At 49.6% G+C, this 24,711-nt stretch overlaps 1 protein-coding gene across 14 annotated transcripts in view; it reads right to left on the bottom strand.

Annotated features, from left to right (window-relative positions):
• Positions 1-24,711, bottom strand: part of GRB10 (growth factor receptor bound protein 10) — a 216,193-nt gene that overhangs the window by 21,480 nt on the left and 170,002 nt on the right. For all 14 annotated transcript variants that reach the window (XM_059934345.1, XM_059934344.1, XM_059934343.1 and 11 more), the window contains 5 exons: positions 17,612-17,727; positions 16,517-16,585; positions 14,780-14,917; positions 13,270-13,380; positions 11,465-11,563 (listed from right to left, as the gene is read on the bottom strand). In XM_059934345.1, coding sequence (XP_059790328.1) covers positions 11,465-11,563; positions 13,270-13,380; positions 14,780-14,917; positions 16,517-16,585; positions 17,612-17,727 — 533 coding nt within the window. The remainder of the gene's footprint in view (positions 1-11,464; positions 11,564-13,269; positions 13,381-14,779; positions 14,918-16,516; positions 16,586-17,611; positions 17,728-24,711) is intronic.

Here is a 24,711-nt window from a genome sequence, read left to right as displayed (position 1 = left end):
AGGCAGTCTACCTGAAAAAGAATTCACAGTAATGATAGAAAAGATGATCCAAAATCTTGGAAACAGAATGGAGAAAATACAAGAAACATTTAACAAGCACCTAGAAGAACTAAAGAGCAAACAAACAATGATGAACAACACAATAAATGAAATTAAAAATTCTCTAGAAGGAATCAATAGCAGAATAACTGAGGCAGAAGAACAGATAAGTGACCTGGAAGATAAAATAGTGCAAATAACTACTGCAGAGCAGAATAAAGAGAAAAGAATGAAAAGAATTGAGGACAGTCTCAGAGACCTCTGGGACAACATCAAACGCACCAACATTTGAATTATAGGGGTCCCAGAAGTAGAAGAGAAAAAAAAGGGGACTGAGAAAATATTTGAAGAGATTATAGTTGAAAGCTTCCCTAATATGGGAAAGGAAATAGTTAATCAAGTCCAGGAAGTGCAGAGAGTCCCATACAGGATAAATCCAAGGAGAAACATGCCAAGAAACATAGTAATCAAACTATCAAAAATTAAATACAGAGAAAAAATATTAAAAGCAGCAAGGGAAAAACAACAAATAACATACAAGGGAATCCCCATAAGGTTAACAGCTGATCTTTCAGCAGAAACTCTGCAAGCCCGAAGGGAATGGCAGAACATATTTAAAATGATAAAAGGGAAAAACCTACAACCAAGATTACTCTATCCAGCAAGGATCTCATTCAGATTCGATGGAGAAATCAAAACCTTTACAGACAAGCAAAAGCTAAGAGAATTCAGCACCACCAAACCAGCTTTACAGTAAATGCTAAAGGAACTTCTCTAGGCAGGAAACACAAGAGAAGGAAAAGACATATAATAAGTAACCCAAAACAATTAAGAAAATGGTAATAGGAACATATGTATCGATAATTACCTTAAATGTAAATGGATTAAATGCTCCAACCAAAAGACATAGACTGGCTGAATGGATACAAAAACAAGACCCCTATATATGCTGTCTACAAGGGACCCACTTCAGACCTAGGGACACATACAGACCAAAAGTGAGGGGATGGAAAAAGATATTCCATGCAAATGGAAATCAAAAGAAAGCTGGAGTAGCAATTCTCATATCAGACAAAATAGACTTTAAAACAAAGACTATTACAAGAGACAAAGAAGGACACTACATAATGATCAAGGGACCGATCCAAGAAGAAGATATAACAATTGTAAATATTTATTCACCAAACATAGGAGCACCTCAATACATAAGGCAAATGCTAACAGCCATAAAAGGGGAAATCGACAGCAACACAATCATAGTAGGGGACTTTAACACCCCACTTACACCAATGGACAGATGATCCAAAATGAAAATAAATAAGGAAAAACAAGCTTTAAATGATACATTAAACAAGATGGACTTAACTGATATTTATAGGACATTCCATCCAAAAACAGCAGAATACACTTTCTTCTCAAGCGCTTCATGGAACATTCTCCAGGAGAGATCATATCTTGGGTCACAAATCAAGCTTTGGTAAATTTAAGAAAATTGAAATTATATCAATTATCTTTTCTGACCACAATGCTGTGACACTAGATATCAATTACAGGAAAAAATCTGTAAAAAATACAAATACATGGAGGCTAAACAATACACTACTTAATAACCAAGAGATTGCTGAAGAAATCAAAGAGGAAACCAAAAAAATACCTAGAAACACATGACAATGAAAACATGATGACCCAAAACCTACGGGATGCAGTAAAAGGAGTTCTAAGAGGGAAGTTTATAGCAATACAATCCTACCTCAAGAAACAAGAAAAATCTCAAATAAACAACCTAACCTTATACCTAAAGCAATTAGAGAAAAAAGAACCAAAAATCCCCAAAGTTAGCAGAAGGAAAGAAATCATAAAGATCAAATCAGAAATAAATGAAGGAAACAATAGCAAAGATCAATAAAACTAAAAGCTGGTTCTTTGAGAAGACAAACAAAATTGATAAACCATTAGCCAGACTCATCAAGAAAAAAAGGGAGAAGACTCAGATCAATAGAATTATAAATGAAAAAGGAGAAGGAACAACTGACACTGCAGAAATACAAAGGATCAAGAGAGATTACTACACGCAACTATATGCCAATAAAATGGACAACCTGGAAGAAATGGACAAATTCTTAGAAAAGCACAACCTTCTGAGGCTGAACCAGGAAGAAATAGAAAATATAAACAAACCAATCACAAGCACTGAAATTGAGACTGTGATTAAAATCTTCCAACAAACAAAAGCCCAGAACGAGATGGCTTCACAGACGAATTCTATCAAACATTTAGAGAAGAGTTAACACCTATCCTTCTCAAACTCTTCCAACATATAGTAGAAGAAGGAACCCTCCCAAACTCATTCTACAAGGTCACCATGACCCTGAGACCAAAACCAGACAAAGATGTCACAAAGAAAGAAAACTGCAGGCCAATATCACTGATGAACATAGATACAAAAGTCCTCAACAAAATACTAGCAAACAGAATCCAACAGCACATTAAAAGGGTCATACACCATGATCAAGTGGGGTTTATCCCAGGAATGCAAGGATTCTTCAATATATGCAAATCAATCAATGTGAAACACCATATTAACAAACTGAAGGAGAAAAAGCATATGATCATCTCAATAGATGCAGAAAAAGCTTTCAACAAAATTCAACACCGATTTATGATAAAAACCCTCCAGAAAGTAGGCATAGAGGGAACTTACCTCAACATAATAAAAGCCATATATGACAGGTCCACAGCCAACTTCGTTCTCAATGGTGAAAAACTGAAACCATTTCCACTACGATCAGGAACAAGACAAGGTTGCCCACTCTCACCACTATTATTCAACATAGTTTTGGAAGTCCTAGCCACAGCCATCAGAGAAGAAAAAGAAATAAAAGGAATCCAAATTGGAAAAGAAGAAGTAAAGCTGTCACTGTTTGCAGATGACATGATACTATACACAGAGAATCCTAAAGATGCTACCAGAAAACTACTAGAGCTAATCAATGAATTTGGTAAAGTAGCAGGATACAAAATTAATGCACAGAAATCTCTGGCATTCCTATAAACTAATGATGAAAAATCTGAAAGAGGAATTAAGGAAACATTCCCATTTACCATTGCAACAAAAATAATAAAATACCTAGGAATAAACCTACCTAAGGAGACAAAAGACCTGTAGGCAGAAAACTATAAGACACTGATGAAAGAAATTAAAGATGATACAAACAGATGGAGAGATATACCATGCTCTTGGATTGGAAGAATCAACATTGTGAAAATGCCTATACTACCCAAAGCAATCTACAGATTCAATGCAATCCCTATCAAACTACCAATGGCATTTTTCATAGAACTAGAACAAAAAATTTCACAATTTGCATGGAAACACAAAAGACACCGAAGAGCCAAAGCAATATTGAGAAAGAAAGACGGAGCTGGAGGAATCAGGCTCCCTGACTTCAGACTATGCTACAAAGCTACAGTAATCAAGACAGTATGGTACTGGCACAAAAACAGAAATATAGATCAATGGAACAGGATAGAAAGCCCAGAGATAAACCCACGCACATATGGTCACCTTATTTTTGATAAAGGAGGCAAGAATATACCATGGAGAAAAGACAGCCTCTTCAATAAGTGGTGTTGGGAAAACTGGACGCTACATGTAAAAGAATGAAATTAGAACACTCCCTAACACCATACACAAAAATAAACTCAAAATGGATTAAAGACCTAAATGTAAGGCCAGACACTATAAAACTCTTAGAGGAAAACATAGGCAGAACACTCTGATATAAATCACAGCAAGATCCTTTTTGACTCACCTCCTAGAGAAATGGCAATAAAAACAAAAATAAACAAATGGGACCTAATGAAACTTAAAAGCTTTTGCACAGCAAAGGAAACCATAAACAAGACGAAAAGACAACCCTCAGAATGGGAGAAAATATTTGCAAATGAAGCAACTGACAAAGGATTCATCTCCAAAATTTACAAGCAGGTCATGAAGCTCAATATCAAAAAAACAACCAAACCAATCCAAAAATAGGCAGAAGACCTAAATAGACATTTTTCCAAAGAAGATATACAGATAGCCAGCAAACACATGAAAGAATGCTCAACATCATTAATCATTAGAGAAATGCAAATCAAAACTACAATGAGGTATCACCTCACACCAGTGAGAATGGCCATCATCAAAAAATGTACAAACAATAAAGGCTGGAGAGGGTGTGGAGAAAAGGGAACCCTCTTGCACTGTTGGTGGGAATGTAAATTGATACAGCCACTATGAAGAACAGTATGGAGGTTCCTTATAAAACTAAAAACAGAACTACCATACGACCCAGCAATCCCACTACTGGGCATATACTCTGAGGAAACCATAATTCAAAAAGAGTCATGCGGGCTTCCCTGGTGGCGCAGTGGTTGAGAATCTGCCTGCTGGTGCAGGGGACACGGGTTCGAGCCCTGGTCTGGGAAGATCCCACATGCTGCGGAGCAACTGGGCCCGTGAGCCACAACTACTGAGCCTGCGCATCTGGAGTCTGTGCTCCGCAACAAGAGAGGCCGCAACACTGAGTGGCCTGCGCACCGCGATGAATAGTGGCCCCCGCTTGCTGCAACTAGAGAAAGCCCTCGCATAGAAACGAAGACCCAAGACAGCCAAAAATAAATAAATAAATTAATTAATTAAAAAAAAAAAAGTCATGTATCACAATGTTCATTGCAGCTCTACTGACAGTAGCCAGGACATGGAAGCAACCTAAGTGTCCATCGACAGATAAATGGATATAGAAGATGTGGCACATATATACAATAGAATATTACTCAGCCATAAAAAGAAAAAAAATTGAGTTATTTGTAATGAGGTGGATGGACCTAGAGTCTGTCATACAGAGTGAAGTAAGTCAGAAAGAGAAAAAACAAATACCATATGCTAACACATATATATGGAATCTAAAAAAAAAAAAAAAGGTTATGAAGAACCTAGGGGCAGGACGGAATAAAGATGCAGACGTACAGAATGAACTTGAGGACACGGGGAAGGGTAAAGGTAAGCTGGGATGAAGTGAGAGAGAGGCATGGACATATATACACTACCAAATGTAAAATAGATAGCTAGTGGGAAGCAGCCGCATAGCAGAGGGAGATCAGTGATTTGTGACAACCTAGAGGGGTGGAATAGGGAGGGTGTGAGGGAGGGAGACACCAGAGGGAGGGGATATGGGGATATATGTATATGTACAGCTGATTTACTTTGTTATACAGCAGAAACTAACACACCATTGTAAAGCAATTATACTCCAATAAAGATGTTAAAAAAAAAAAAAAGAACAAATTGCAGTCTCTACCTAAGATGCCACGTCCGATCAGGATTCGAAAGGACAGCACAGCCCCTCAAGTGTGAAGGTGACCAAAACCTCAGCATATGGTGTTAGTCCTGGTTCTGTTACAGTTTACACAGCACTGAGCTTGAATACTCCTCAAAGCTCAAAGAAATGCATTTTTTTAAAAAATGTAGTTCAATTTCTCCTGGGTTTTTCAATTTTGAGGTTTTTCTGTTTTTGCAAAGAATGTCCATTTCATCTTGATTTAAAATACAATAGTAGATGGATATGCATAGCATGTCTTCATTTTTCCCATTTAAAAATGACTGGGTTTTACGTGCCTTCCTTCATTTCTACCCTCCACGTACTATAATTCCCCCTTGTTTCTGTCTGTCTGTGTAGAAAAGACAGGTGTCTGTGCTTGCGGTTCACACAGGGTGGCCGGGGGTCGCTCACACACCACGCGGCACAGCGGGTGGGGGGGAGGCAGAAAGGGATGGGGCAGGCGGGTCTCCAAACGCCTTCAGGGTGAGATGCGCTTCGGGGATGCTGAGAACGGCCGCTGTTTCTGAACAAACATTGAAACTGCACCCGTGTGCTAGTAACTGGCCTGCCTGCCAGGAGTTTCTGACTCTGCTTTTGAGTCAAGCGGTGGGCTTGCTCTCCCTGGGCCCTGGGGCTGGGGCAGAACAGGCGAGCAGTCTGGACCTGAGCCTGTGAGTGGGGGTGACATGTGTCACTTCTGTGGATGGGAGACCCCCTGGCTCTGCCTTCCCTTCCCCGGCTGAGGTCATGATGGGGCCACGCCACCTGCCATGTCTGAGCTGGATCCGTCTTTGCTGTTAGAGCTGCTGAGATTGGATTTTTTTTTTTGCCATTTACCAATAACCTGAGATGCCATGTAATTCAGTCTTTTTGTCTATTTCACATATTGAGGAATTATCCAACATTTTGCCTGAGGGGGGAAAGGGTTCTGCTACATAAAAATAAAATTTGGGAACCACTAGACTTGAGAGATCATCTTGCAGGGAAGAGGGTGAGAGGGAAGGTCTATATCAGGGACTTTCATTCTGTTAGATTTCACAAAGCAATCAAATTTGGAGAAAAAAAATCTGTGACTGTCTTAAGGCTTGGCAACTAATTCGCCAAATAAGACAGCACACACACACACCAAAAATTAACCACTGATCTACCACCATATCAACAATTTTTTTTATCAACAATACTTTATAAAATATTGTTGACAGAATGGTAGATCAGACCATCAGACTTTTGTAAAGTTTAAGGTTAACTAAGTAAAAAGGACACAGTCTCAGATTAAAGAATAAACCTGTTACCATGAGCACAATTAGCTTCATGGGAAGCTGACCGCACTCTCCGTACTTGTTTTGTTTTGCTACGCACTAGAGAAGATGTCTCCCCAACTTCTCAGTAGTCAGAGGACTGGCTTTTAGGGACCACGGGTCTGGACTCTGGGATCCAGAGAGGCCATGAGTTTGGCTGTGAGCGTGAAGGCAGGTGGCACCATCAGACGGGAGGGCAGAACACACCTGAGCCATCTCCCAAGTTCTACCTGGGCTTCCTAAGAAGCACCCCCGGGGCGGGGGGGGGCATGGAGTCTCAGCTGGCCCATCTCCAGGCGCTCTCTCCTCACCTGTACTGCGAGGGCCGTGCCTTCCCCTAGGTTCTCATGACAATTAAACGGGGTGACGTGAAGCTCCCCACTGGCAGGTGCGAGCAGGCAGCAAACTTCATGGTGTTATCACCAGAGCCGGGATGCTTTGCCTCTGCTCTGTACACCTGGTCAGCACGCCCCGCCCCGTCCCCCGGAGAACTGTTCCCTGTGTATGCGCTGCTTCTGGGCGCTGGAAGCCTCCTCTTGGCTCCAGACCCCACAACGCCTGTATGCCAGGGCTCAGGCTCCTCGGCTGCTGTCGTGCCCAGCACCCACTGTAACTGTCTTCTCCATGTCAAGCAATTCATTACAGAATCCTGTGTGCTTTTTTGTTTTTCCTGAAGCCTCTTTAAGAGGCTTAGACTTTTTAAAAAATTTTATTTATTTTTTTGGGCCGCGCTTGGGCAGCTTGCGGGATCTTAGTTCCTCGACCAGGAATTGAACCAGGGCCCCGGCAGTGAAAGCACTGAGTTCTAACCACTGGACCACCGGGGAGTTCCCTACAGAAACCTGTATTGATGAAGCAAGACCTCGCTCTTGGGGAAGCATCTCTAGGGCAGCTTAAGAAACATCTAGAAGGTGGAGGGGGTGGGAAGGAGACGCCAGGTAACTAACACCGTTTTTGTACTACTTGTGCTGTCCTGTAGTCTCTATGAAATCATTTAGGAAACAGTGGAATTGCAGATAGAGGAACAAAAGCAGGTATTAGCCAGTTTTCTCCTCTGGAGGCTCGAGCTATAATTTTTTTTAAAGAAAGTGTACCAGTGTTGGTACTTAAAGGCACAGGAAGGTCTAGGTTAATTCAAAAGAAGGCTCTCCTCTCAAAAAAGCCCTGGGATTTCAATACCGTCCAAATTGCCCAATATCAGCCACCACAGACCTGCTTCCTGGCCAGAGTTGGAGACGGTGGGAGGGCAGAGCTTTACCCTTCAGCTTCAGGCCCCCAGGTCTCCGATGTGCCTCCTCCACACGGGGACATGGCACATCCGACCCACTGTTAGGGGGCAAGGGTGTCGGAGGGTTAAAGCTGGGGGAGGGAGCTCTCATCACTCACTACAGACGAGATCTTCACATCAACCACGAAAAGAGGCAACCCAACGTTTCCTTGGTCTGTGGCAGCAAGACCCCCCTCGGAGGCCCAAGAACCGGCCTCTGGAGATGGTGCAGGTCCCTAGTCCAAAGCCCCCTCTGCCAACCAGGCAGGGGCGCCGTCTCGGGCTGACTCCAGCGCTGCCCATGACATCCGGCAGGCGAGGGGGAGAAACGGTTTCAAAAGAGGCGGGGAGCCAACACAGATACGGGAGTTTGGGTCGGTTGCCACTTTCATTCAATTCACATTTTCTGAGCATCTCTTCTGTTCCAGGCGCTCGGCCGTCCCAGCTCTGGGGATCTGGGGGGAGCCAAGTAGGATGACGCCCAGGCACGAGAACATATAGAGGGAGAGCGCTGGGAGGTGGAGAGGGGGAGCCTCTCCCGGTCAGGTCCCTGCCGCCTGCAGACCGGTCTCCCCGTGGAGGAGGAGAGGCGGACCACGGACTGAGCCAGTGCTCACGACCCAAGAAGCTCGTGACGCAGCAGAGCCAGGGGAATGGGAGGCTTTTGAGAAGGTTCCCCACTGCTTCAAAGGGCGTTAAGTCCCCGGAGCAAAGTACATCCCGTTCTGGAGGCAACGTGTGGGTGCAGGGCAGGGGCCATCACACAGAAGCTGGTCTTCTAAGTACGCTTCTCCCCAGAGCAAGGTGACTGGAGCCAGGGGTGGCTGGGGGGCAGGGAGGGAGGAGACCCAGATTCTTGTACGGGTCCCGCATTTCAGATGCTGGTGCTGGCCACTCGGTAGAGGCAGGAGGCCCCAGGGCGTGACCAGCCAGGCCCCGCCCTCATACAGGACGGCGCTGGGGGACGTGCGGTCAGCTGCTCACTCAGGGCAAGGTGGCCGGGACAACGGGACCGTGGCTGGGACTGGATGGATCCTCAGCTTCCCGGAGGCTCTCGGGGGGCAGCAAGCATGCTGGTTAGCGACGGAGTTCTGGGGCCAAAACATCGGGGTCCTAGGGCTGACTCTGCCACACGCCAGTGGCCACGTGGAACGCAGCGCCATGGGCTTCAGGACTGTCACCTGTACCGGTCGTACGTGTATGTACAGAGCCGCCATGAGCAGCAAACGAGGTCAGAGATGTGAGGCGCTGCCTGGCCCACAGCGGATGCTCCAAAACGTCCATCACATTGCGTCAGCGTATACAGGGCACGCATCGTTAGCGCTAATAATAGCCAGGCGTCGCTGCCACTGTGAGCTCGGCCCGCTTCCTTCCACCGCCCGGTCACCTAAGTCACATTACGATGGCGCCAAAGGGGCCCCCGCCCTCCGCCCTTGTGAGACGGCATCAGAGGTGCTGCCACATCGCCACGTGTCACCCACGGAACACGACGCGTTAGTACCAGTTCCTTTTTCATCTCCTTTTTGTTTTTTCCAAAATAGATAATATTTGTGCAGAGCAAAGGAAAAAACGAAAAGAAAGCACACAAATACATAAAACCTTGCATGTCTCCCTCCACGTCTGCCCCATCTACACCGCAGCCTCCAGGCTCCCCTTCAGTATCGTGCTTACATACATGCCAGTGAATCTAAACACGCATTTCCGTTCTCTCCCCACCAACGCAGTGACCTGTTTATACAACATTCTGCACTTTGTTTGTTAATTGATAATAAGACATCCTGGAAAATTTCCCACAACGGGACCCAGAGAGGAGTTGTCCCTTTCCAGCTGCAGGGGGCTCCTCTGTGCACACGTCCCATAAGCCAGGCAACCAGCCCCCTGTTGAGGGGCACTTGGATTTAACACCAGCTTGTCAGGGCGCAGCCGATGACATACGGTATCTTACAGCAGCAGGGCATTTCTTCTTCTACTACAGAGCAGTAACATTTAAATGTACACCATTTAAAAAAAATTAAGTAATTAATTAATTAATTTGGCTGTGTTGGGTCTTTGTTGATTCGCGCGGGCTTTTCTCTAGTTGCAGTGAGTGTTGTTGCGGTGTGTGTGCTTCTCATTGCGGTGGCTTCTCTTGTTGCGGAGCACAGGCTCTAGGCACACAGGCTTCAGTAGTTGTGGCTCGTGGGCTCAGTAGTTGTGGCTCGTGGGCTCAGTAGTTGTGGCTCGCGGGCTCTAGAGCGTAGCCTCGGTAGTTGTGGCGCACGGGCTTAGTTGCTCCGCGGCCATGTGGGATCTTCCCAGACCAGGGCTCGAACCCATGTCCCCTACGTGGGCAGGCGGATTCTTAACCGCTGCACCACCAGGAAAGTCCTGTATACACCTTGTTTTGTTTTACCAGTGACAAGATAAAAAAAACAAAGGAAGGTCCTGGGAGAGAGGAACACGGGTTGCCTCTCCAGGGAGCCCGTGGCATCTCCAAGGAGTATTCCGAGCTCAGCCTCCCACTGTCTCTTGATCTAAGTGACTCTGCCGAGAATCTTGCACCAGCTGGACCCTCAGTGAGGGTTGGGGACTTTTGTAAAGAGACACCCAGACCACTGCATGTGGTGGCCACAGCTGAGCAAACACACTTCCCCCACAGGCCCCTTGACTTTGGCCAAGTTCGTCTTGTCAACTAACCTGTAACTCACGAGGACTTTATGTACCTAAGGAACTCCAGACACACGGTGTGTGTATGTGCAAAGGAACATTTTGTGGGACATCCAAGTGAGATGCGCCTGCTGTGCACTGAGCTTGTACTAAAGGGCGTGTGAAGTCATCTTGGCAATATCTGTGAAATCACTGCCAGGTGCGATCCCACGTGAGGGTCCGTGCAAGACATTTCTTTTAGCATTATTGTCAGGAGACACCATTTCCCTTGAGACTCTATGGTGAGCCACATGATTCGTTATGTTTCCCTCATGGCCCTGGCTTTTTGAGAATTCGAGAGTCTGATGCTCCATCAGGAAGACCATTAACCTCCTGATGACCGACGTGCACCCTCCCCGACCCGACTCCCTGGTCTTGACCTTTTTCTTCCTATTGGTTCTCAACCCCCGCCCCACACCCAGGGTACACTTGGTAACATCTGGAGACATCTGGGGTTGTCTCAGCTGCTTGGGGGGTGCTACTGGCATCTCGGGGAGAGACCAGGGGGCTGCTAAATGTCCTGCAAAGCACAGGACGGCCCATTGCCTGGCCCCAAATGCCAACAGCGCCGAGGGTGGGAACTGGCTCTGGTTCCTCTAACGTTAAGGCTCTGTGGGGAGCTTCTGAGACCCTGAAAAAATGTGTGAGGACCCTTGATTCCTAGAGCTGGTGACGGCACGTGGGAGGGTGACAGGCACTGCCCATGGAGAGGGGTGTGCTGACGCACGCTGTGACCGCAGGGCTGACGCACACACACTGTGACGAGTGGCTGACACACACACACACGCACACCGTGACCGCAGGGGACCCACCTTGAGGAGCCTGAAGGCCGTCATCCAGCACGTCCGGCTCTGCTCGTCCTCGGCACAGAGCAACCGCAGCTCTTTGGCCTCGTTCCTGACTCTGTTTGGCTAAAGGAGACGAAGGAAGACCCCATGAGCGTCACAGGGACTCGGGAACACGCCTCCCGTTGGGCAGGGCTGAGCCCGCACACGGCAGGACCTGCCGAGCACCACTCATGCGCTGCCGGGCACGGACCGGCCCCGAGTGGTTGTGGCCACTTAGTACTTAGCTGAGGGGTCAGCCGTCCTCCCACGGGAGGTCCTGGGGGAGACAAACAGGAAAGAAACCGCAAGGCGGGGGTGGCTGACGGGGCATCTAGCTCCGTGCAGAGAATGCTGACGCCTGGGAGGGGGACCTGCTCCGGGGTCTCAGAAGGAGGCGTCTTCAGTTGCCTCCCAGGAAGACCGAGGACGCAGCCGTGGGAAGGGCCTGCTGGGTGAGCCGGCGTGGGGAGAAGCCCCCGGGGCTCAGGGCTTCTGGGGCATCTGAGTGGCCCCAAGGACGGACCCGTGGAAAGGCCCAGGGGGTGAGACCAATGTCGCCCCAGAGCAGGGGACCGGAGCAGGGCAAGCAGCGGAGGCAGGTGGTCCCAGCCAGAGGCAGGGCTGGGCTGTGACGGGGGAAAGCCTGCAGGCATAAGCTTGGCGGGATGTCCACAGGAACCCTCTGACCGCAGGCCCGCAGGGCAGTGCTGGGGTGGACACTGGCCCAGCTCTCTGCCTCAGGAATCTGGAGGGGGAGGGGGTCCTGAACGACAGCCCGAGTCCAGCTGACGCTGCGGGCGAAGCAGAGGCCGCGATACCCGGCACATGGGCCGGGGGAAGGGAGCATCGGCCGCCTGGGCCCCGACAGCTCCAGCCCCTCCCGAGGCCACTTCCCACCAGCCTCCCATGCACCTGGGCCTTTAGCTGGTTTGAAGTCAGTTCGTATTACTTGTAACCAAAGAAGCTTCACCAAGTGAAGCAGAAGATGGCATTTTCGGATGGAATGGGCTCCTTGTGCCCTGTCTCCTCCTCGGGCTCAGAAGGTAGCCTGGCTGCGGGACTCGGGCTCGCTCACTGGCTGCCCGATGTGGGCAATGGGGCCGGGTCAGTTCCCACCCTGTGAGCACCTGGGAAGACCCAGGAAGACGACGGAGGTAGAAGCCTCAGTAGAGGGTCTCGTGCACAGCGGGTATTCAGTAAATATCTACTAGTGCGATGACCAGCGTCACCACAGCTTCGCTGAGGGGGGAGGAGCGGGCCCCCCCATAGTGTGTGTGTGTGTGTGCACGCGCACACAGGCATGCACACGTATGTCTACATGTGTGCATGTGTTTGTTCACATAGCTGTGTGCATGCACATGCACGAGTGCACATGGGAGCGTATGTGTGAGTTTGTGTCCTCATGCACGTGCACAGAGAGAGGGCAGAGCTGTGGTCACCCCTAGTCTAATGTCCTGGGGACGACAAGCCCACACAGAAGGTGTCAGCTCACTCAGTACCTGGAGGCCACCCAGTGACAGGCTGGCGGTCCCTAAGCCACTGGGCCCGTCGACGGGCATTGTCCATCACGGACTCTGCTTTTCTCTGAGCATCTGAGCTACTCAAGGACGGACACGTCATAAGCACACAAGAAATATTTTTATATGAATGAATAAATCTAGTGTGAAACTACGTTTCTGTTAAAAACAAACAAAAAAAACCAGCGCCCAAGAAAGGAGGTCCCCGGTTTAATTCCCAGGTGCCCAGTGGGGTGCTGCCTGGGCGTCTCGGAAGGCCTGCGGATGGGGTACCTTTATGCAGAAGCCGTAGTCCGTGGGGGCACCGTACTGCTTCCTGCCGGCCATCAGGGAGAAGATGCGGCTGTCCTCCAGGTCGGCCAGCAGCTGCAAGTGTCTGGGCTCCTGCAGGGAGGTGGTCAGACTCACGTGGGAGAACTTCTCAGCACAGCCAAGAGCCAGCGTTTCATGCCCCCGTCAACAGAGGGCAGTCTGTGCGTGCCCTCAACACCTCTCCCCTCTGACAGTCTACAGACTATACTCATCACGTAGAATAAGTGCTAAATTAAAACCACATCCCACAGCCCCCCCCCAAAAAAACCCACCCTCCCAGTTCTCAGACAGAAAACGGTTACAATGTTATTGGACACTCTGCCAAATCAAAGCCCCATAAAGTGAAAACCAGAAGATCTGGAAGCTAAGGTCAAGGTTAGGAGCACACACTCAGAGGCAGGACCCACACCACCTTTGCTGTGCTGCGTGATCAGAGACCAGCTGCGTCCGCAGTCGTCCCGTCCTCCTCCTGAACTCCCCATCCCGCGTCTGTTTCCTGCTCTAGGCTACACATGTCCCTGGGCTCAGCATTGATGCGGATGATGCGTAAGCCACACAGCAGAGCTGGGAAATCAGGAAGTTACCCTCCCCACTGCATCTGATGAAGACCCCATCTGCAGAGGGAAGGGCGGCCGGCCACGCCCCTTCTCTCCTGCGGCCATGCCCCTCCCCGGTGACCACGCCCCTTCTCCCCAGAGGCCACGCCCCCTCTCCGAAGGCCACCCCGCTTCCCTCCTGACTTCCCAGAGCAGCAGGGCTGTGGCCTGATGCTGGGCCAGCACTTTCCCCTGGGGTTCCCAGCTCCTCCCTCCTCTTTCCTGCGAGAACAGAAGAGACTGCAGCTCTCGGGTGTAAAAGCAAGGCCAAGGTCAGCTGGGTACGTTCCCACGGCAGGCGTCCTTGGACGTTACAGGAAAGAGTAGGTCAGAGGTGCAGAGACACCAAAGGAGACCCTGGCAAGGCCAGCCCGCAACACCCCAACTGTCCTCGGAGTCGGGCAGCCGTCTTCCATCCCTCACCTCCTCTTCCCACTGGGGATACACACAAAACCGCAATTTATTCCACAAAATACCTACAATAACATGTATTAGATTGCCATTAGGGTGGCAATAATCTATCAGATATCCTGCGGCTAGCTTGGATGCCAACTTCCAAATTATAGAAACTAAGTTAGCATCTTTCAAGGGACTCAGGCAGGCAGGAGGCTCTGCTCCCAGCCCACAGAAGGGGCCCGGGCTGGCCAGCTTGGGGGTGGGGGAGTGACACAGCCCTGGGATCCCTAGGTCTGTGTCACCACCACCTGGTCTCCCAGGTAGGGCTATGCACCAGGAACTCTGAGTTTAGCTGCTACACAATCAGCTTAATCAGTCATGAGCTGGGAGGAGCCCAGGGTGCATTTTAAAATGAAGCCCACGTTTACTCGGAACCCTCCCAGCCTGGTGTGACCGGCGGTCACGGCTTTAAAACTCACCTTTGAAGCTCCCTTTGTGGAGCAATAGAGGCCGGATCGCCGCAAACACACGTACAGCTTCTTCCACGACTTCCTTCCCAGCTCCTTCACGTGCAAAAACCCTTGAATCTCAGGACAACTACTGGAGTTTAAAAAGTTCTGTGGAAGAGCAAGTTTGACAAGTCAGACGATGCTGACGTGAAAGTATGACAGCAGACACATGAAAGCAGCGTCGCTGGCACTGGAACATTTTGCGAATTACTGAAATACTCTTTTTGGGTTAAACTGAGTGTTTTCAAGTGATACTTTTTCCTTTCAAAAGTCTTAAAATTCCCATCTAAATTGGGGTTGCCTAAAACATAATTAAGTGTTTAAACACACACAAGCAGATGGACTTTCCTAACTCTGACAAAAACCACAACATCATAAATCTCCTAACGGAGTGTGTTTAAGCATCCTGCCCTTTATTCTGGTTTCCCATAAAAATCCCAGTCTGGTGTTCAGAGCTGGGGCCACAGAAGGGCCAGGAGCACTGATTAGAGGCAGGCAGGCTGGGAGCGAGCATCTCGCCGGCGCTTGGGCCACGTGCCCTCCAGCGAAAGCCGCGTATCCAGTGTCAGTCCAACTCCTGGAACGAACACCCTGGTGACAGCCGCTCTCCCGCTAAGTCCTCCCACCAGCCACACCTCTTTCTTCAGGGAAGAGAGGTCAGGAACCAGATCTGGGGCGACCCTGGTGGGTCCCCTACACTGACTGAGAGGGACACAGCTCCTCCTGCAGATGGTAAGGGCCAACTGGGCAGGTCCTGGTGCCCCCGGGCAGTGCTTCTGGCACCTCAAGACATCACCGTGCACGCTCACCAAGCACCAAGCCATCTTGGATCAGGCAACTAAAACAGCAGGAAGCCACTTTACCCTCCTTGCGCACGGGCCATGATAACTTAGTGTGACAACTCTCACCCAGGGCAGACAGATGCTCTGGTTGGAGGGCCCGGGACACAGCACAGAGGCTTTCAGCTTCCAGAGGCAGAAACAAAGCAGGAAAAGGAGGGCTCAGGGCAGAATTCTGTAGGAACTACATTCTAGTACTTTCTCTTATATTCAGTGCCACCTGGAGCGTGCTGGTTGCCTTAGTGAATGGTTTATTCCCTTACTACTTAACGTGCTGTTAAGAGACACGTCTTTAGGGGTGCAGAGGAATATCCCGACTTCCCGGGAGAGTATGAGGCAGCAGTAAGCGTGGAGAGGCACCTGATGGCCCCCTCCGCTGCGGGGAGGGGAGGGGCAGGCCAGGTTTACTTGGAACAGACTTCAGGAAGCAAGGAGCCAGTGAAGACAGGTGTGCTTGTTTTTAGAGTATAAGAAGTTCCTTTTACAAAATTTTTATGGCAACCCAATCATTTTTTACTACCAGGTGGACCCAGTATTTTCGCAGAGATTTCCAGGGAGCTGTGCTCGGAGACAGGGGGCGCGGTTTGCAGAGAACCCAGGACCTGCGGCTCCTCCACCCCGCCCTCCCGCTCCGATGGCCTCTAAGTCAGTGTATCCTGTTTCTAAGCGCTTGTTTTGCTTTGAAGGAGCCTGGTTACATTCAGCTCTCCCAGGTAAACACTTATTTCTGGTTACTCTAAATTCCACAAGGAGCCAAGGCTCGTACATGAGTGAGAACGCAACTGCTCCAAGTTTCTACCAGGCCCCCAGGACAGCCTGAGAGCTTCTACGCAGAGACTCCAGCAGAAGCCTCTTCTTTGCCCAGTACCTGCAAAAGCTGGGTCTGACTGCCGTTTGACTGCTGGCACCAGGTAACCATCTGTTCTGGGAAGAAGTTCTAGGCCATGGAAAAACAAAGATGTCAGAGGTTAGCTTAAGAGTGGGGAAAAGCATACTTCCAGGTATGCCAGTACTGAAAACTTTCCTCCAGGTAAAATTAGGTACAATTTGTATTTAAAATGACAGTCCTTTTTGTTCCTTTATCACACCATGGAAACACTGACTTCAAAAGGCTACATTTTCCCTTCGACGCTGCTCCGAGTTTGGAGTGTCTGTGACGCCCACTATGACCCACGTCTGGCAGCGCACCAAGGCAGAGGGCTGCCGTGTGTCCTAACTCAGGGACACAGATGCGTGGCACAAGATAAAGAACCCCTGAAACTAGGAGATGCGCACAGAGATGTGAAGAGGCCTTTTCTGGTGCGTTACCCAAAAGTAGTTACCAAATTTCTTCCTTTCAATAAAAAAGCAGCTAAACTATCGGAACCAGAAGTTGATGCTGGGACTTCTCCCCCAGTTGCTGCTGCTGTGCCTTAGAATTAGGATTGGCGCTCATACCACGGCAGGTACGAGGCTCCCCATCCTGACATCCCACAAGGCAAGGGGCCCACCCCGCAAAATATAGAAAAGAAAAGAAAAATCAAGGAGAGTAGCTCAACCCACCTGGATTTTGACTTCTCTACTGATTCTTCCCCCAATAATCCCAAAGTAATACTTGCTATTTGCAGAGAATAATGAGTTTTTATTTTGTTGACTAAGTTACTCCAACTGAACTAAGAACTTTCAAAATAACTGAAGAAGCCCACCCCACCTCTCTCTCTCCATTTAGAGACTAAGCCCCTCTCCCACTCTTAACTATTGGGCGAAGGTGATGGTTACCTCCAGCCAGAACACAGGCATTTAGTTAAGCATCAGAGAGAGAGTTTCAAGCCAGGACTGCTTAGTTAACTAGCAACTCAGATTCTCAAACCCAACTGCCACCCGCTACATCTCAGTTATTTTGTGACCCGCTACTATGAAACTCAAGGATAAACTGCAAGATTTCAAGAGTTCCAAACCCCAGACTCAAAGAGACAAGACTCACCGTGGGATTTTTGAAAAACTCATATTTTGCATAATTCTTCCTGAATAAAAATTTACTTTCACTTGCCATGGTGCTCTCCACCTGGACCACCAGTTCATGGTCTTCCAAGCACCTTTCTGCAGAGGAAAAGTATTGTGTGAGATAAGCAGGCAGAACCTTCAAGGCAGCCTCACAACCAATGACAAAACCTGCTTGACTTTTCTGTTCCTCTTCAAGCATCGCGAGCAGAGACGAGGTCAAGAACCAAAAGTAAATCGAAACCTCTCTTTAACGTGTTATCTCAAACGCATAGGAGGTCTTGGGACACAGAGTATGAGGAACTCAGGTCAGTCCTCACTTTCACATACTTCTTCTCAGTTTGGCATCAACAAAAGACCCTGCGCAGATGATTCTGCCTTTACGTTAAGAAATGTCGACTCTTGTAAAGAACAGGGGCTCTAATGACCGGGAAAATGTCCCAAGACACAGAACAGTGGGAAGGCTCTGAGCAAGGAGGACACACGGGCGGGTGGGTAGACGGGGGGGGGGGGGGGGGCGCAGAAGCAGGACGGCTCTGATTTCGTGAAACTCAGCTGCCTGAGAGGGTGTTAGGGCGTAACACGGGCGGGAGCGGGCTACCATTAGGCAGCCCGTCCCCACGGCCGGCTGTACGCTGGAGCCCACGCTAATCACGCACACCCCGGAGCTGCTCTCACGGCGGGCCTGTGCCGCTGGGAAGGCCACACACATCGCACAGCGCGCGGGGGAGCGTGCACGAGCACACACACTCGGTGCCTGACTCAGCAGCGGCACCACCCTGGGGCGGCGTTCCCCTCACCGTCTGAGCACCCTGGTTCCACGCGGAGCATGAGAGGCACGTGGCCGGACGCCCTCACGTGTCTCTGCACAGCCTGCCGACCGGGCGGCAGGGAACCAACCACGCTCAATAACGGGACAAACGACAGGGGCAAACGAGCCCAGGGCAGCTTCGGCTTGTGAACTGAGGCCCAAACGGCGGAGGACGAGATGCCACGAGATTGACGCAAGCGGCTCCGTCGGCCCTTCCCAGCTCCCACTTCCTTTCACACAGCCAGCGCGGAATCCCCAGAGAGTCTTTGTCTTCCAGGAAGGATGAGGTGTAGGGTGAAAGCGTTCCTGAGTCAGAGCCATCTCAGAACGTGGGAGAATTCCTGTCCACGAAGGACACGGCCACCAGGGCACTGGTCTGAGCCGGGCCCCGCTGGCACACACAGCACACGAGGACAGGTTGTCCTCGGTAGAGACATAGTTAAAGCCTGAATTTCCTCCCCACGCTGAACAGAAAGCTCAGGCGCCTCAGGAAGGGCCAGACCTGGCACCACAGCGACCTGCAGACAGGCCCACTGGGCCCCGGATGAGGGGGACCTGGCAAGCAATTCAGGAACCGCACTCCCTGCCTGATGACCGCCCCCAGGACAGAGGAGAAGAACCAGGGGCAGCCTGAGCACGGTTACAATGGCTATGTCTGCTGCCAAGATAGGGGTTAGCACAATGCCATTCATTTAAAACAAACTCATGACTTTCCTTGAGATTTTTATCCAGAGAAAACATTTCTGTAGTTATGGGGAAAAAAACAACTATGACCCAATAACCTGCTGATGGTTGGTTTACAGAATTAAAATTCTTTACCAGGTAAAATACGGAGACAGAAAAGAGCGGGGGGGACCTAAGTGAGGACAAGGCAGATGCCGAGCTTCAGGAGCACAGGCCCCTCCCAGCGGGAGCCACCGGCTCGACGGGGCCCCCGGGTGCTGCCAGCGGGAGCCATCGGCTTGACGGGGCCCCCGGGTGCTGCCAGCGGGAGCCACCGGCTCGACAGGGCCCCCGGGTGCTGCATCCCAGGCAGGTTCCTCTCCTCCCAGGCCTAGCTACCCTGGTAGAGCCGCACACAGCAGCGTGAATGGACGGTCCGCGGTGCCGACAGGAGGTGCTTCTCTACCCCAGGCCACTCCGCTGACCCCACGAGGCCTGGGAGACCTACAGGTGGGAACCAAGGCCGCTGCACCCTCTGCGGCCAGCGGTGGGATCAGGACCGAGCTCCTCAGAGATGCCAGAGCTGTCGGCCTGGCCTCCCGCTGAAGGCCCGGCACCTGTGCTCACAGCTTTTGAAAGGCCACCGGGACAACCTCAGTTCAAAGCTCTTTTTGTCCAGTTCTGATTTTCTCTATGATTCTAAAGACAAATATTTTCAAATGACCTCAGGCAATAGTATTCGACGACCACATCACCAGCTACAAATGTTGTATGATCACAATGGCCTTAAGTAAAACTGTCATGTGACTTTTCATCCAAAAGGACTTTTTGTACAAATGGAAGAGGAAGACGTTCCTCAAAGGGTATTTGTAGTTTTCTGATTTCCGGAACTAAGGCCGGCATCCATGCCGCCACCGTACTCCACATGAAAGATACTGAAAACTCGGACAACTCAAAAAAGAAAGTGTATTTTGTAGACTTTTCAGTGATGGCCATCCCACTCCTGGGCATATACCTGTACAAAACTCTAATTCAAAAAGATACATGCACCCCTATGTTCATAGCAGCACTATTCACAATAGCCAAGGCATGGAAGCAACCTAAATGTCCATCAACAGAGGAATGGATAAAGAAGATGTGGTACACAAATATATATACAATGGAATACTACTCAGCCATAAAAAAGAATGAAATAATGCCATTTTCAGCAACATGGATGCAACCAGAGATTATCATACTGAGTGAAGTCAGAAAGAGAAAAACAAATACCATATAATATCGCTTATATGTGGAATCTAAAATATGGCACAAATGAACCTATCTATGAAACAGAAACAGACTCAGACACAGAGATCAGACTTGTGGTGCCAAAGGGGGAGTGGGGGAGAGAGAGGGAAGGATTGGGAGTTTGGGATTAACAGGTGCAAACTACTATATATAGGATGGATAAACAACAAGGTCCTACCGTAGAGCACAGGGAACTCTATTCAGTAGCCTATGATAAACCCTAATGGAAAAGAATATAAAAAATGATGTATGTATGTGTATAACTGGGTCGCTTTGCTGTACAGCAGAAATTAACACAACACTGTAAATCAACTGCACTTCAATTTAAAAAAGCAGCGTATCTTACTTCTGGGGCCGTGCAGCAGACACAGGAGTCCTCAGCAGAAACCTGGGCGGTCCTGAGGGGTGGGGTGGGGCTGGCAGACCCAGCGCCCGGCCGAGGGCACCGGGAGGCGTCACCATCCCACCTCACTGCCCCCTGCAGGCCCTCACCACCCGGCACAGCCCACGTCACAGAGACGGGAGCGCTGAACAGCTGCCCAGGGCTTCCTGGGCTGTCAGGAGCTGTGAGGAGCATATCACGCCCAGAGCAAACATCCTGACGTCTGGATCTGCCCCACAAGCAGCCTTCCTGCTAGTTGTGTATTTTAGTGGGGAAAGGGTGTCATTTGGTGCCTTTCAGAGGTAACAGACACAGAGACAGAGATGGACGAGGATCAGCCTGCAAAGGCCGCCCTGAGCCCCAATGCTGAAGGCAAGGCGGCTGCTTCTCCCCGGCCCCTGTCTGTGCAGATGTCAGCATCTGGATGCGCCGGTCACACCACAGGGCGGCCGTCACGCCCTTCTCATCTGCCCAGGAACAGACCCAGAGCAGCGAACTGCCCGAGGAAGGGTTCCTGCTTCTTCCTGAGGTGTTTCGTCCTGATTCACACGACAACAGAACCCCCCAAATCCTTGAGATGCACAGGACCTGGCTGTGACCCTCCTCGGTGGACGGTGCTCCAGGCTTCGTTAAGTCCCAGCCTCTCCCGCTGATGGCACTCTGACGCCCGTGGTCACTCAGGGCCCACCTGTGGGCGCCCCTGCACTCCCAAGGGGGATGGAGTTTATGGGTGGGCCCATTTTCACATTCACGGGGGGCACCAAGATGCTATTTTTCATGCCAAAGTTCCTGTTTTTCGATATTCCTTTAAAATACAGTTTGTGTACCGGATACAGCTGCAGGCCGGCTGTGTAACATCCCCACGTCCTCTACCTATTAAGGTGTCCTGGCTGAAGTGAGCCTGACTGCTCACCTGCCCCAGGCAGACAGGAGGGCAACGCTTCCCAAGGCAACGGCCCCACCCCAGCCCCTGATGGCTGGGCTCGGGGGCTGCCCGGTGGCACTGGCTGGGGACAGCGTTTCCACGTCTGAGCTCTACCCACAATACTGGAGCCGAAACATCCCGCCCAGCCTGGACTTCTGGGGCCACTAATGGTTGGAGAGATCAGGGAAGGTGTGAGTTCCCGGGAAATCAGGAAACACAGGACACGGTCACCTAAGGCCACTGAGCACTCAGGGCTCTGCCCCACCTTTCAAACCAGCAAGTGGTGCAGGAGCCCACAGTGGGGACCAGGAAGGGCCCTTGGACCCGGCTCTGGCAACAAGCCCAGTTCAGAGGGAGGGCAGAGAGGCTCCCACCAGCAAGAGGTGCTGCCCACGCCGGCAGCTGCCACGGTTCCCGCCCCTCCGTGAGCCTGATGCTCTGGCCCCGCGGGTACCCTCGGGGGCTGCAGACCTCACACACGCACGTGGTCTCCTGCTCGTGGAAAGGAAGCCGTCTCGAATGGCTGTCCTGGAAACTGCCCCGTGCCTCCTAAATCATCGCTCGTTTCTGAGCGCGAGAAGGTTTAATACTGTTAAGGATGTGATATCTTAGCTGCAAAGATCGGCGTAGTAATCGTGCTTGGAAATCCTCAATTTCTAAGGCTATACATCAACTCAGTGCTGTCAGAGTGGCCTGCTAACCCCTCCATTACTGCAGACTGGTGGACCCACCGGCCTTGGGGATCTGCAAGCATCGTCTCCCTTCGGCCTGAGCCGCCAGCCTCGTGTATGTGCAGGTCCCAGAAGCATCCCCGACGTACACCCCATGAGAAAGTGACCTTCTAAAGGGAGAGTCAGTGACTGCGGAGGTAGGGCTGGTGGCTCCGCCCTGAGAATGGGGGCGGCGGACTCGTGTGCCAGGGGACCCAGAAACACGCCCAGGACACTGTCAATCACAGAGAACGGTGCATACCCCACCCTAGGGGGTTTATGCTGAAACACCACTGGGAGCTGTGAAAGGCACTCCCACAGCCCTGCCCCACAGGAGGCTTGAAACAGGGAACCGGACCTTCCTCTTCCCACTACTGGGCATCTGACCATCAAATGCTGGTGGATAATGGAAGGAAGAGGATTTTCACCTAAATAACAGCTTAACGGATCAAAAACAATATTAACTAATAGGCTTGGATCACAAACAAAAGAACAGGCAGGGAAGACACAGGGCCGGGGGTGCAGTAAGCTCTTTGTGAACAGTGGGAGGTTTCCCTGGGCCCTGCCCTTGCAGGAGGGCATGACTAACTTGGTGGAACTAACACCTGCAAAATCCTCTACAGAACCCAGGCATCAGGACAACGTGTCCACTCGCTGCTCATGAGAAAGGAGCTGACGGGAGAAAGTGAGGAAGGATCTTCTAAGGGGATTTCATGCATCTGCAATTCAGCTCACTGATCTCTTTTTGTCAAACAGGATCTGAAATTTGATCCAAATGTTCTTTTTTATTTTTTTCATCATTTTACTTGCTCCTCTGCTTTTTTCCTTTTTTTTCCCTTTTTACTTGGTTTTATAATAAACTCTTGTCCCCTAAAGGGGGGTATGTCAATCCATCTGTGAATAAGAGGAAGAACACAGAATGAAACATATGGATATCACATCCCCGAGAACACAGTGTGTGCATGTGCATTTCGTTGTTTACTCCCTCAGAATAAATTTTCTTCATGTGACTGATCATTTCCCAAGTCTATCACCTACTATACGATGTTGTAGAAATCAAGTGCTACCACAAGAAGCACTGGAATCAGAATTTCTCAAGTAGTCCCTATGTGACGATGTTCTGTGTATCTGCATCCGTGCCATATGTTCTCTAGGTGTGTACAGTGACATTCATGTATTGTAATGTCTGCAGAAGTTTTTTCATGGTTCTTTTCAAATTAAAAGCACAGTCAGACTTTTGAATGGTCTTTCAACAATATTCATTACATGTGGGTCCAACTATGCAGATGCATTTTTAAAATTACAGTAAGTCCCCTACATACAAACGAGTTCCGTTCTGAGAGTGCGTTCGTAAGTCCAGTTTGTTCGTAAGTCCAAAGAATTAGCCTAGGTACCCAACTGAGTCGGCTATATAGTACTGTACTGTAACAGGTTTATAATACTTTTCACACAAATAATACATAAAAACAAACAAACACAAAAAATAAAGAAAACATTTTTAATCTTACAGCACAGTACCTTGAAAAGTACAGTAGTACAGTACAACAGCTGGCATCCAGGGGCTGGCATCATGTTAACAGGTGAGAAGAGTTACTGACTGGAGAAGGGAGAGGAGGTGGGAGATGGCAGAGCTGAAGGGTCGTCAGCCATAGGAGATGGAGGGCAAGCTGCAATTTCACTCATGCCTGACACTGATGGAACACACGTTTGCATCTTTGAAAGTTCGAAACTTGAAGGTCTGTATGTAGAGGACTTACTGTAATTCTCTATGTGTGTGTGTATGCATGTATATGGGTATATGTAGACGTGTATGCATGCATGTGTATATATGTCTGTATATACATGTGTGTACATAAAAACTGCAGGGTTCCGACTACTGTTTAATTTCCAAATTACTTGTGTGCCAACAGATGCTTTTGGTAACCCTATCAGACCACTCGGGTCTATTCATGGATGTCCCAAACCGGAGCTTGCCAGCTGGTCGCTGTGCTGTGGCACCACTGAATGTACCTGTCAGGAGAAAGCTGCTGGGGACAAAGGACAAAGCATCTGATGACACACAAGTGCACTGCAGATCCGTAGTGACGGGAAAGAAACCAGGTGGAGTTCTTAGCGTTTACTTTAAAACGCACACTGTCTGACAGCACAGGGGAGCCAGAACACGTGACTTCCAGCAACGCCAACTCAAATGTACCTCGTGTCATGTAAGCTTAGACTGTACAATATGAGTTGCCCAAATGCCATTTAGTGAAAGAATATTCCAGACCTAGAGGCTTAATTTCAATTTCTTTGTCATTCTTAAAGG

Source organism: Balaenoptera ricei, chromosome 9, assembly GCF_028023285.1.
Source record: "Balaenoptera ricei isolate mBalRic1 chromosome 9, mBalRic1.hap2, whole genome shotgun sequence".
NCBI classification, from domain to species: Eukaryota; Metazoa; Chordata; class Mammalia; order Artiodactyla; family Balaenopteridae; genus Balaenoptera; species Balaenoptera ricei.
This window is presented reverse-complemented; position numbering and strand designations above follow the sequence as displayed.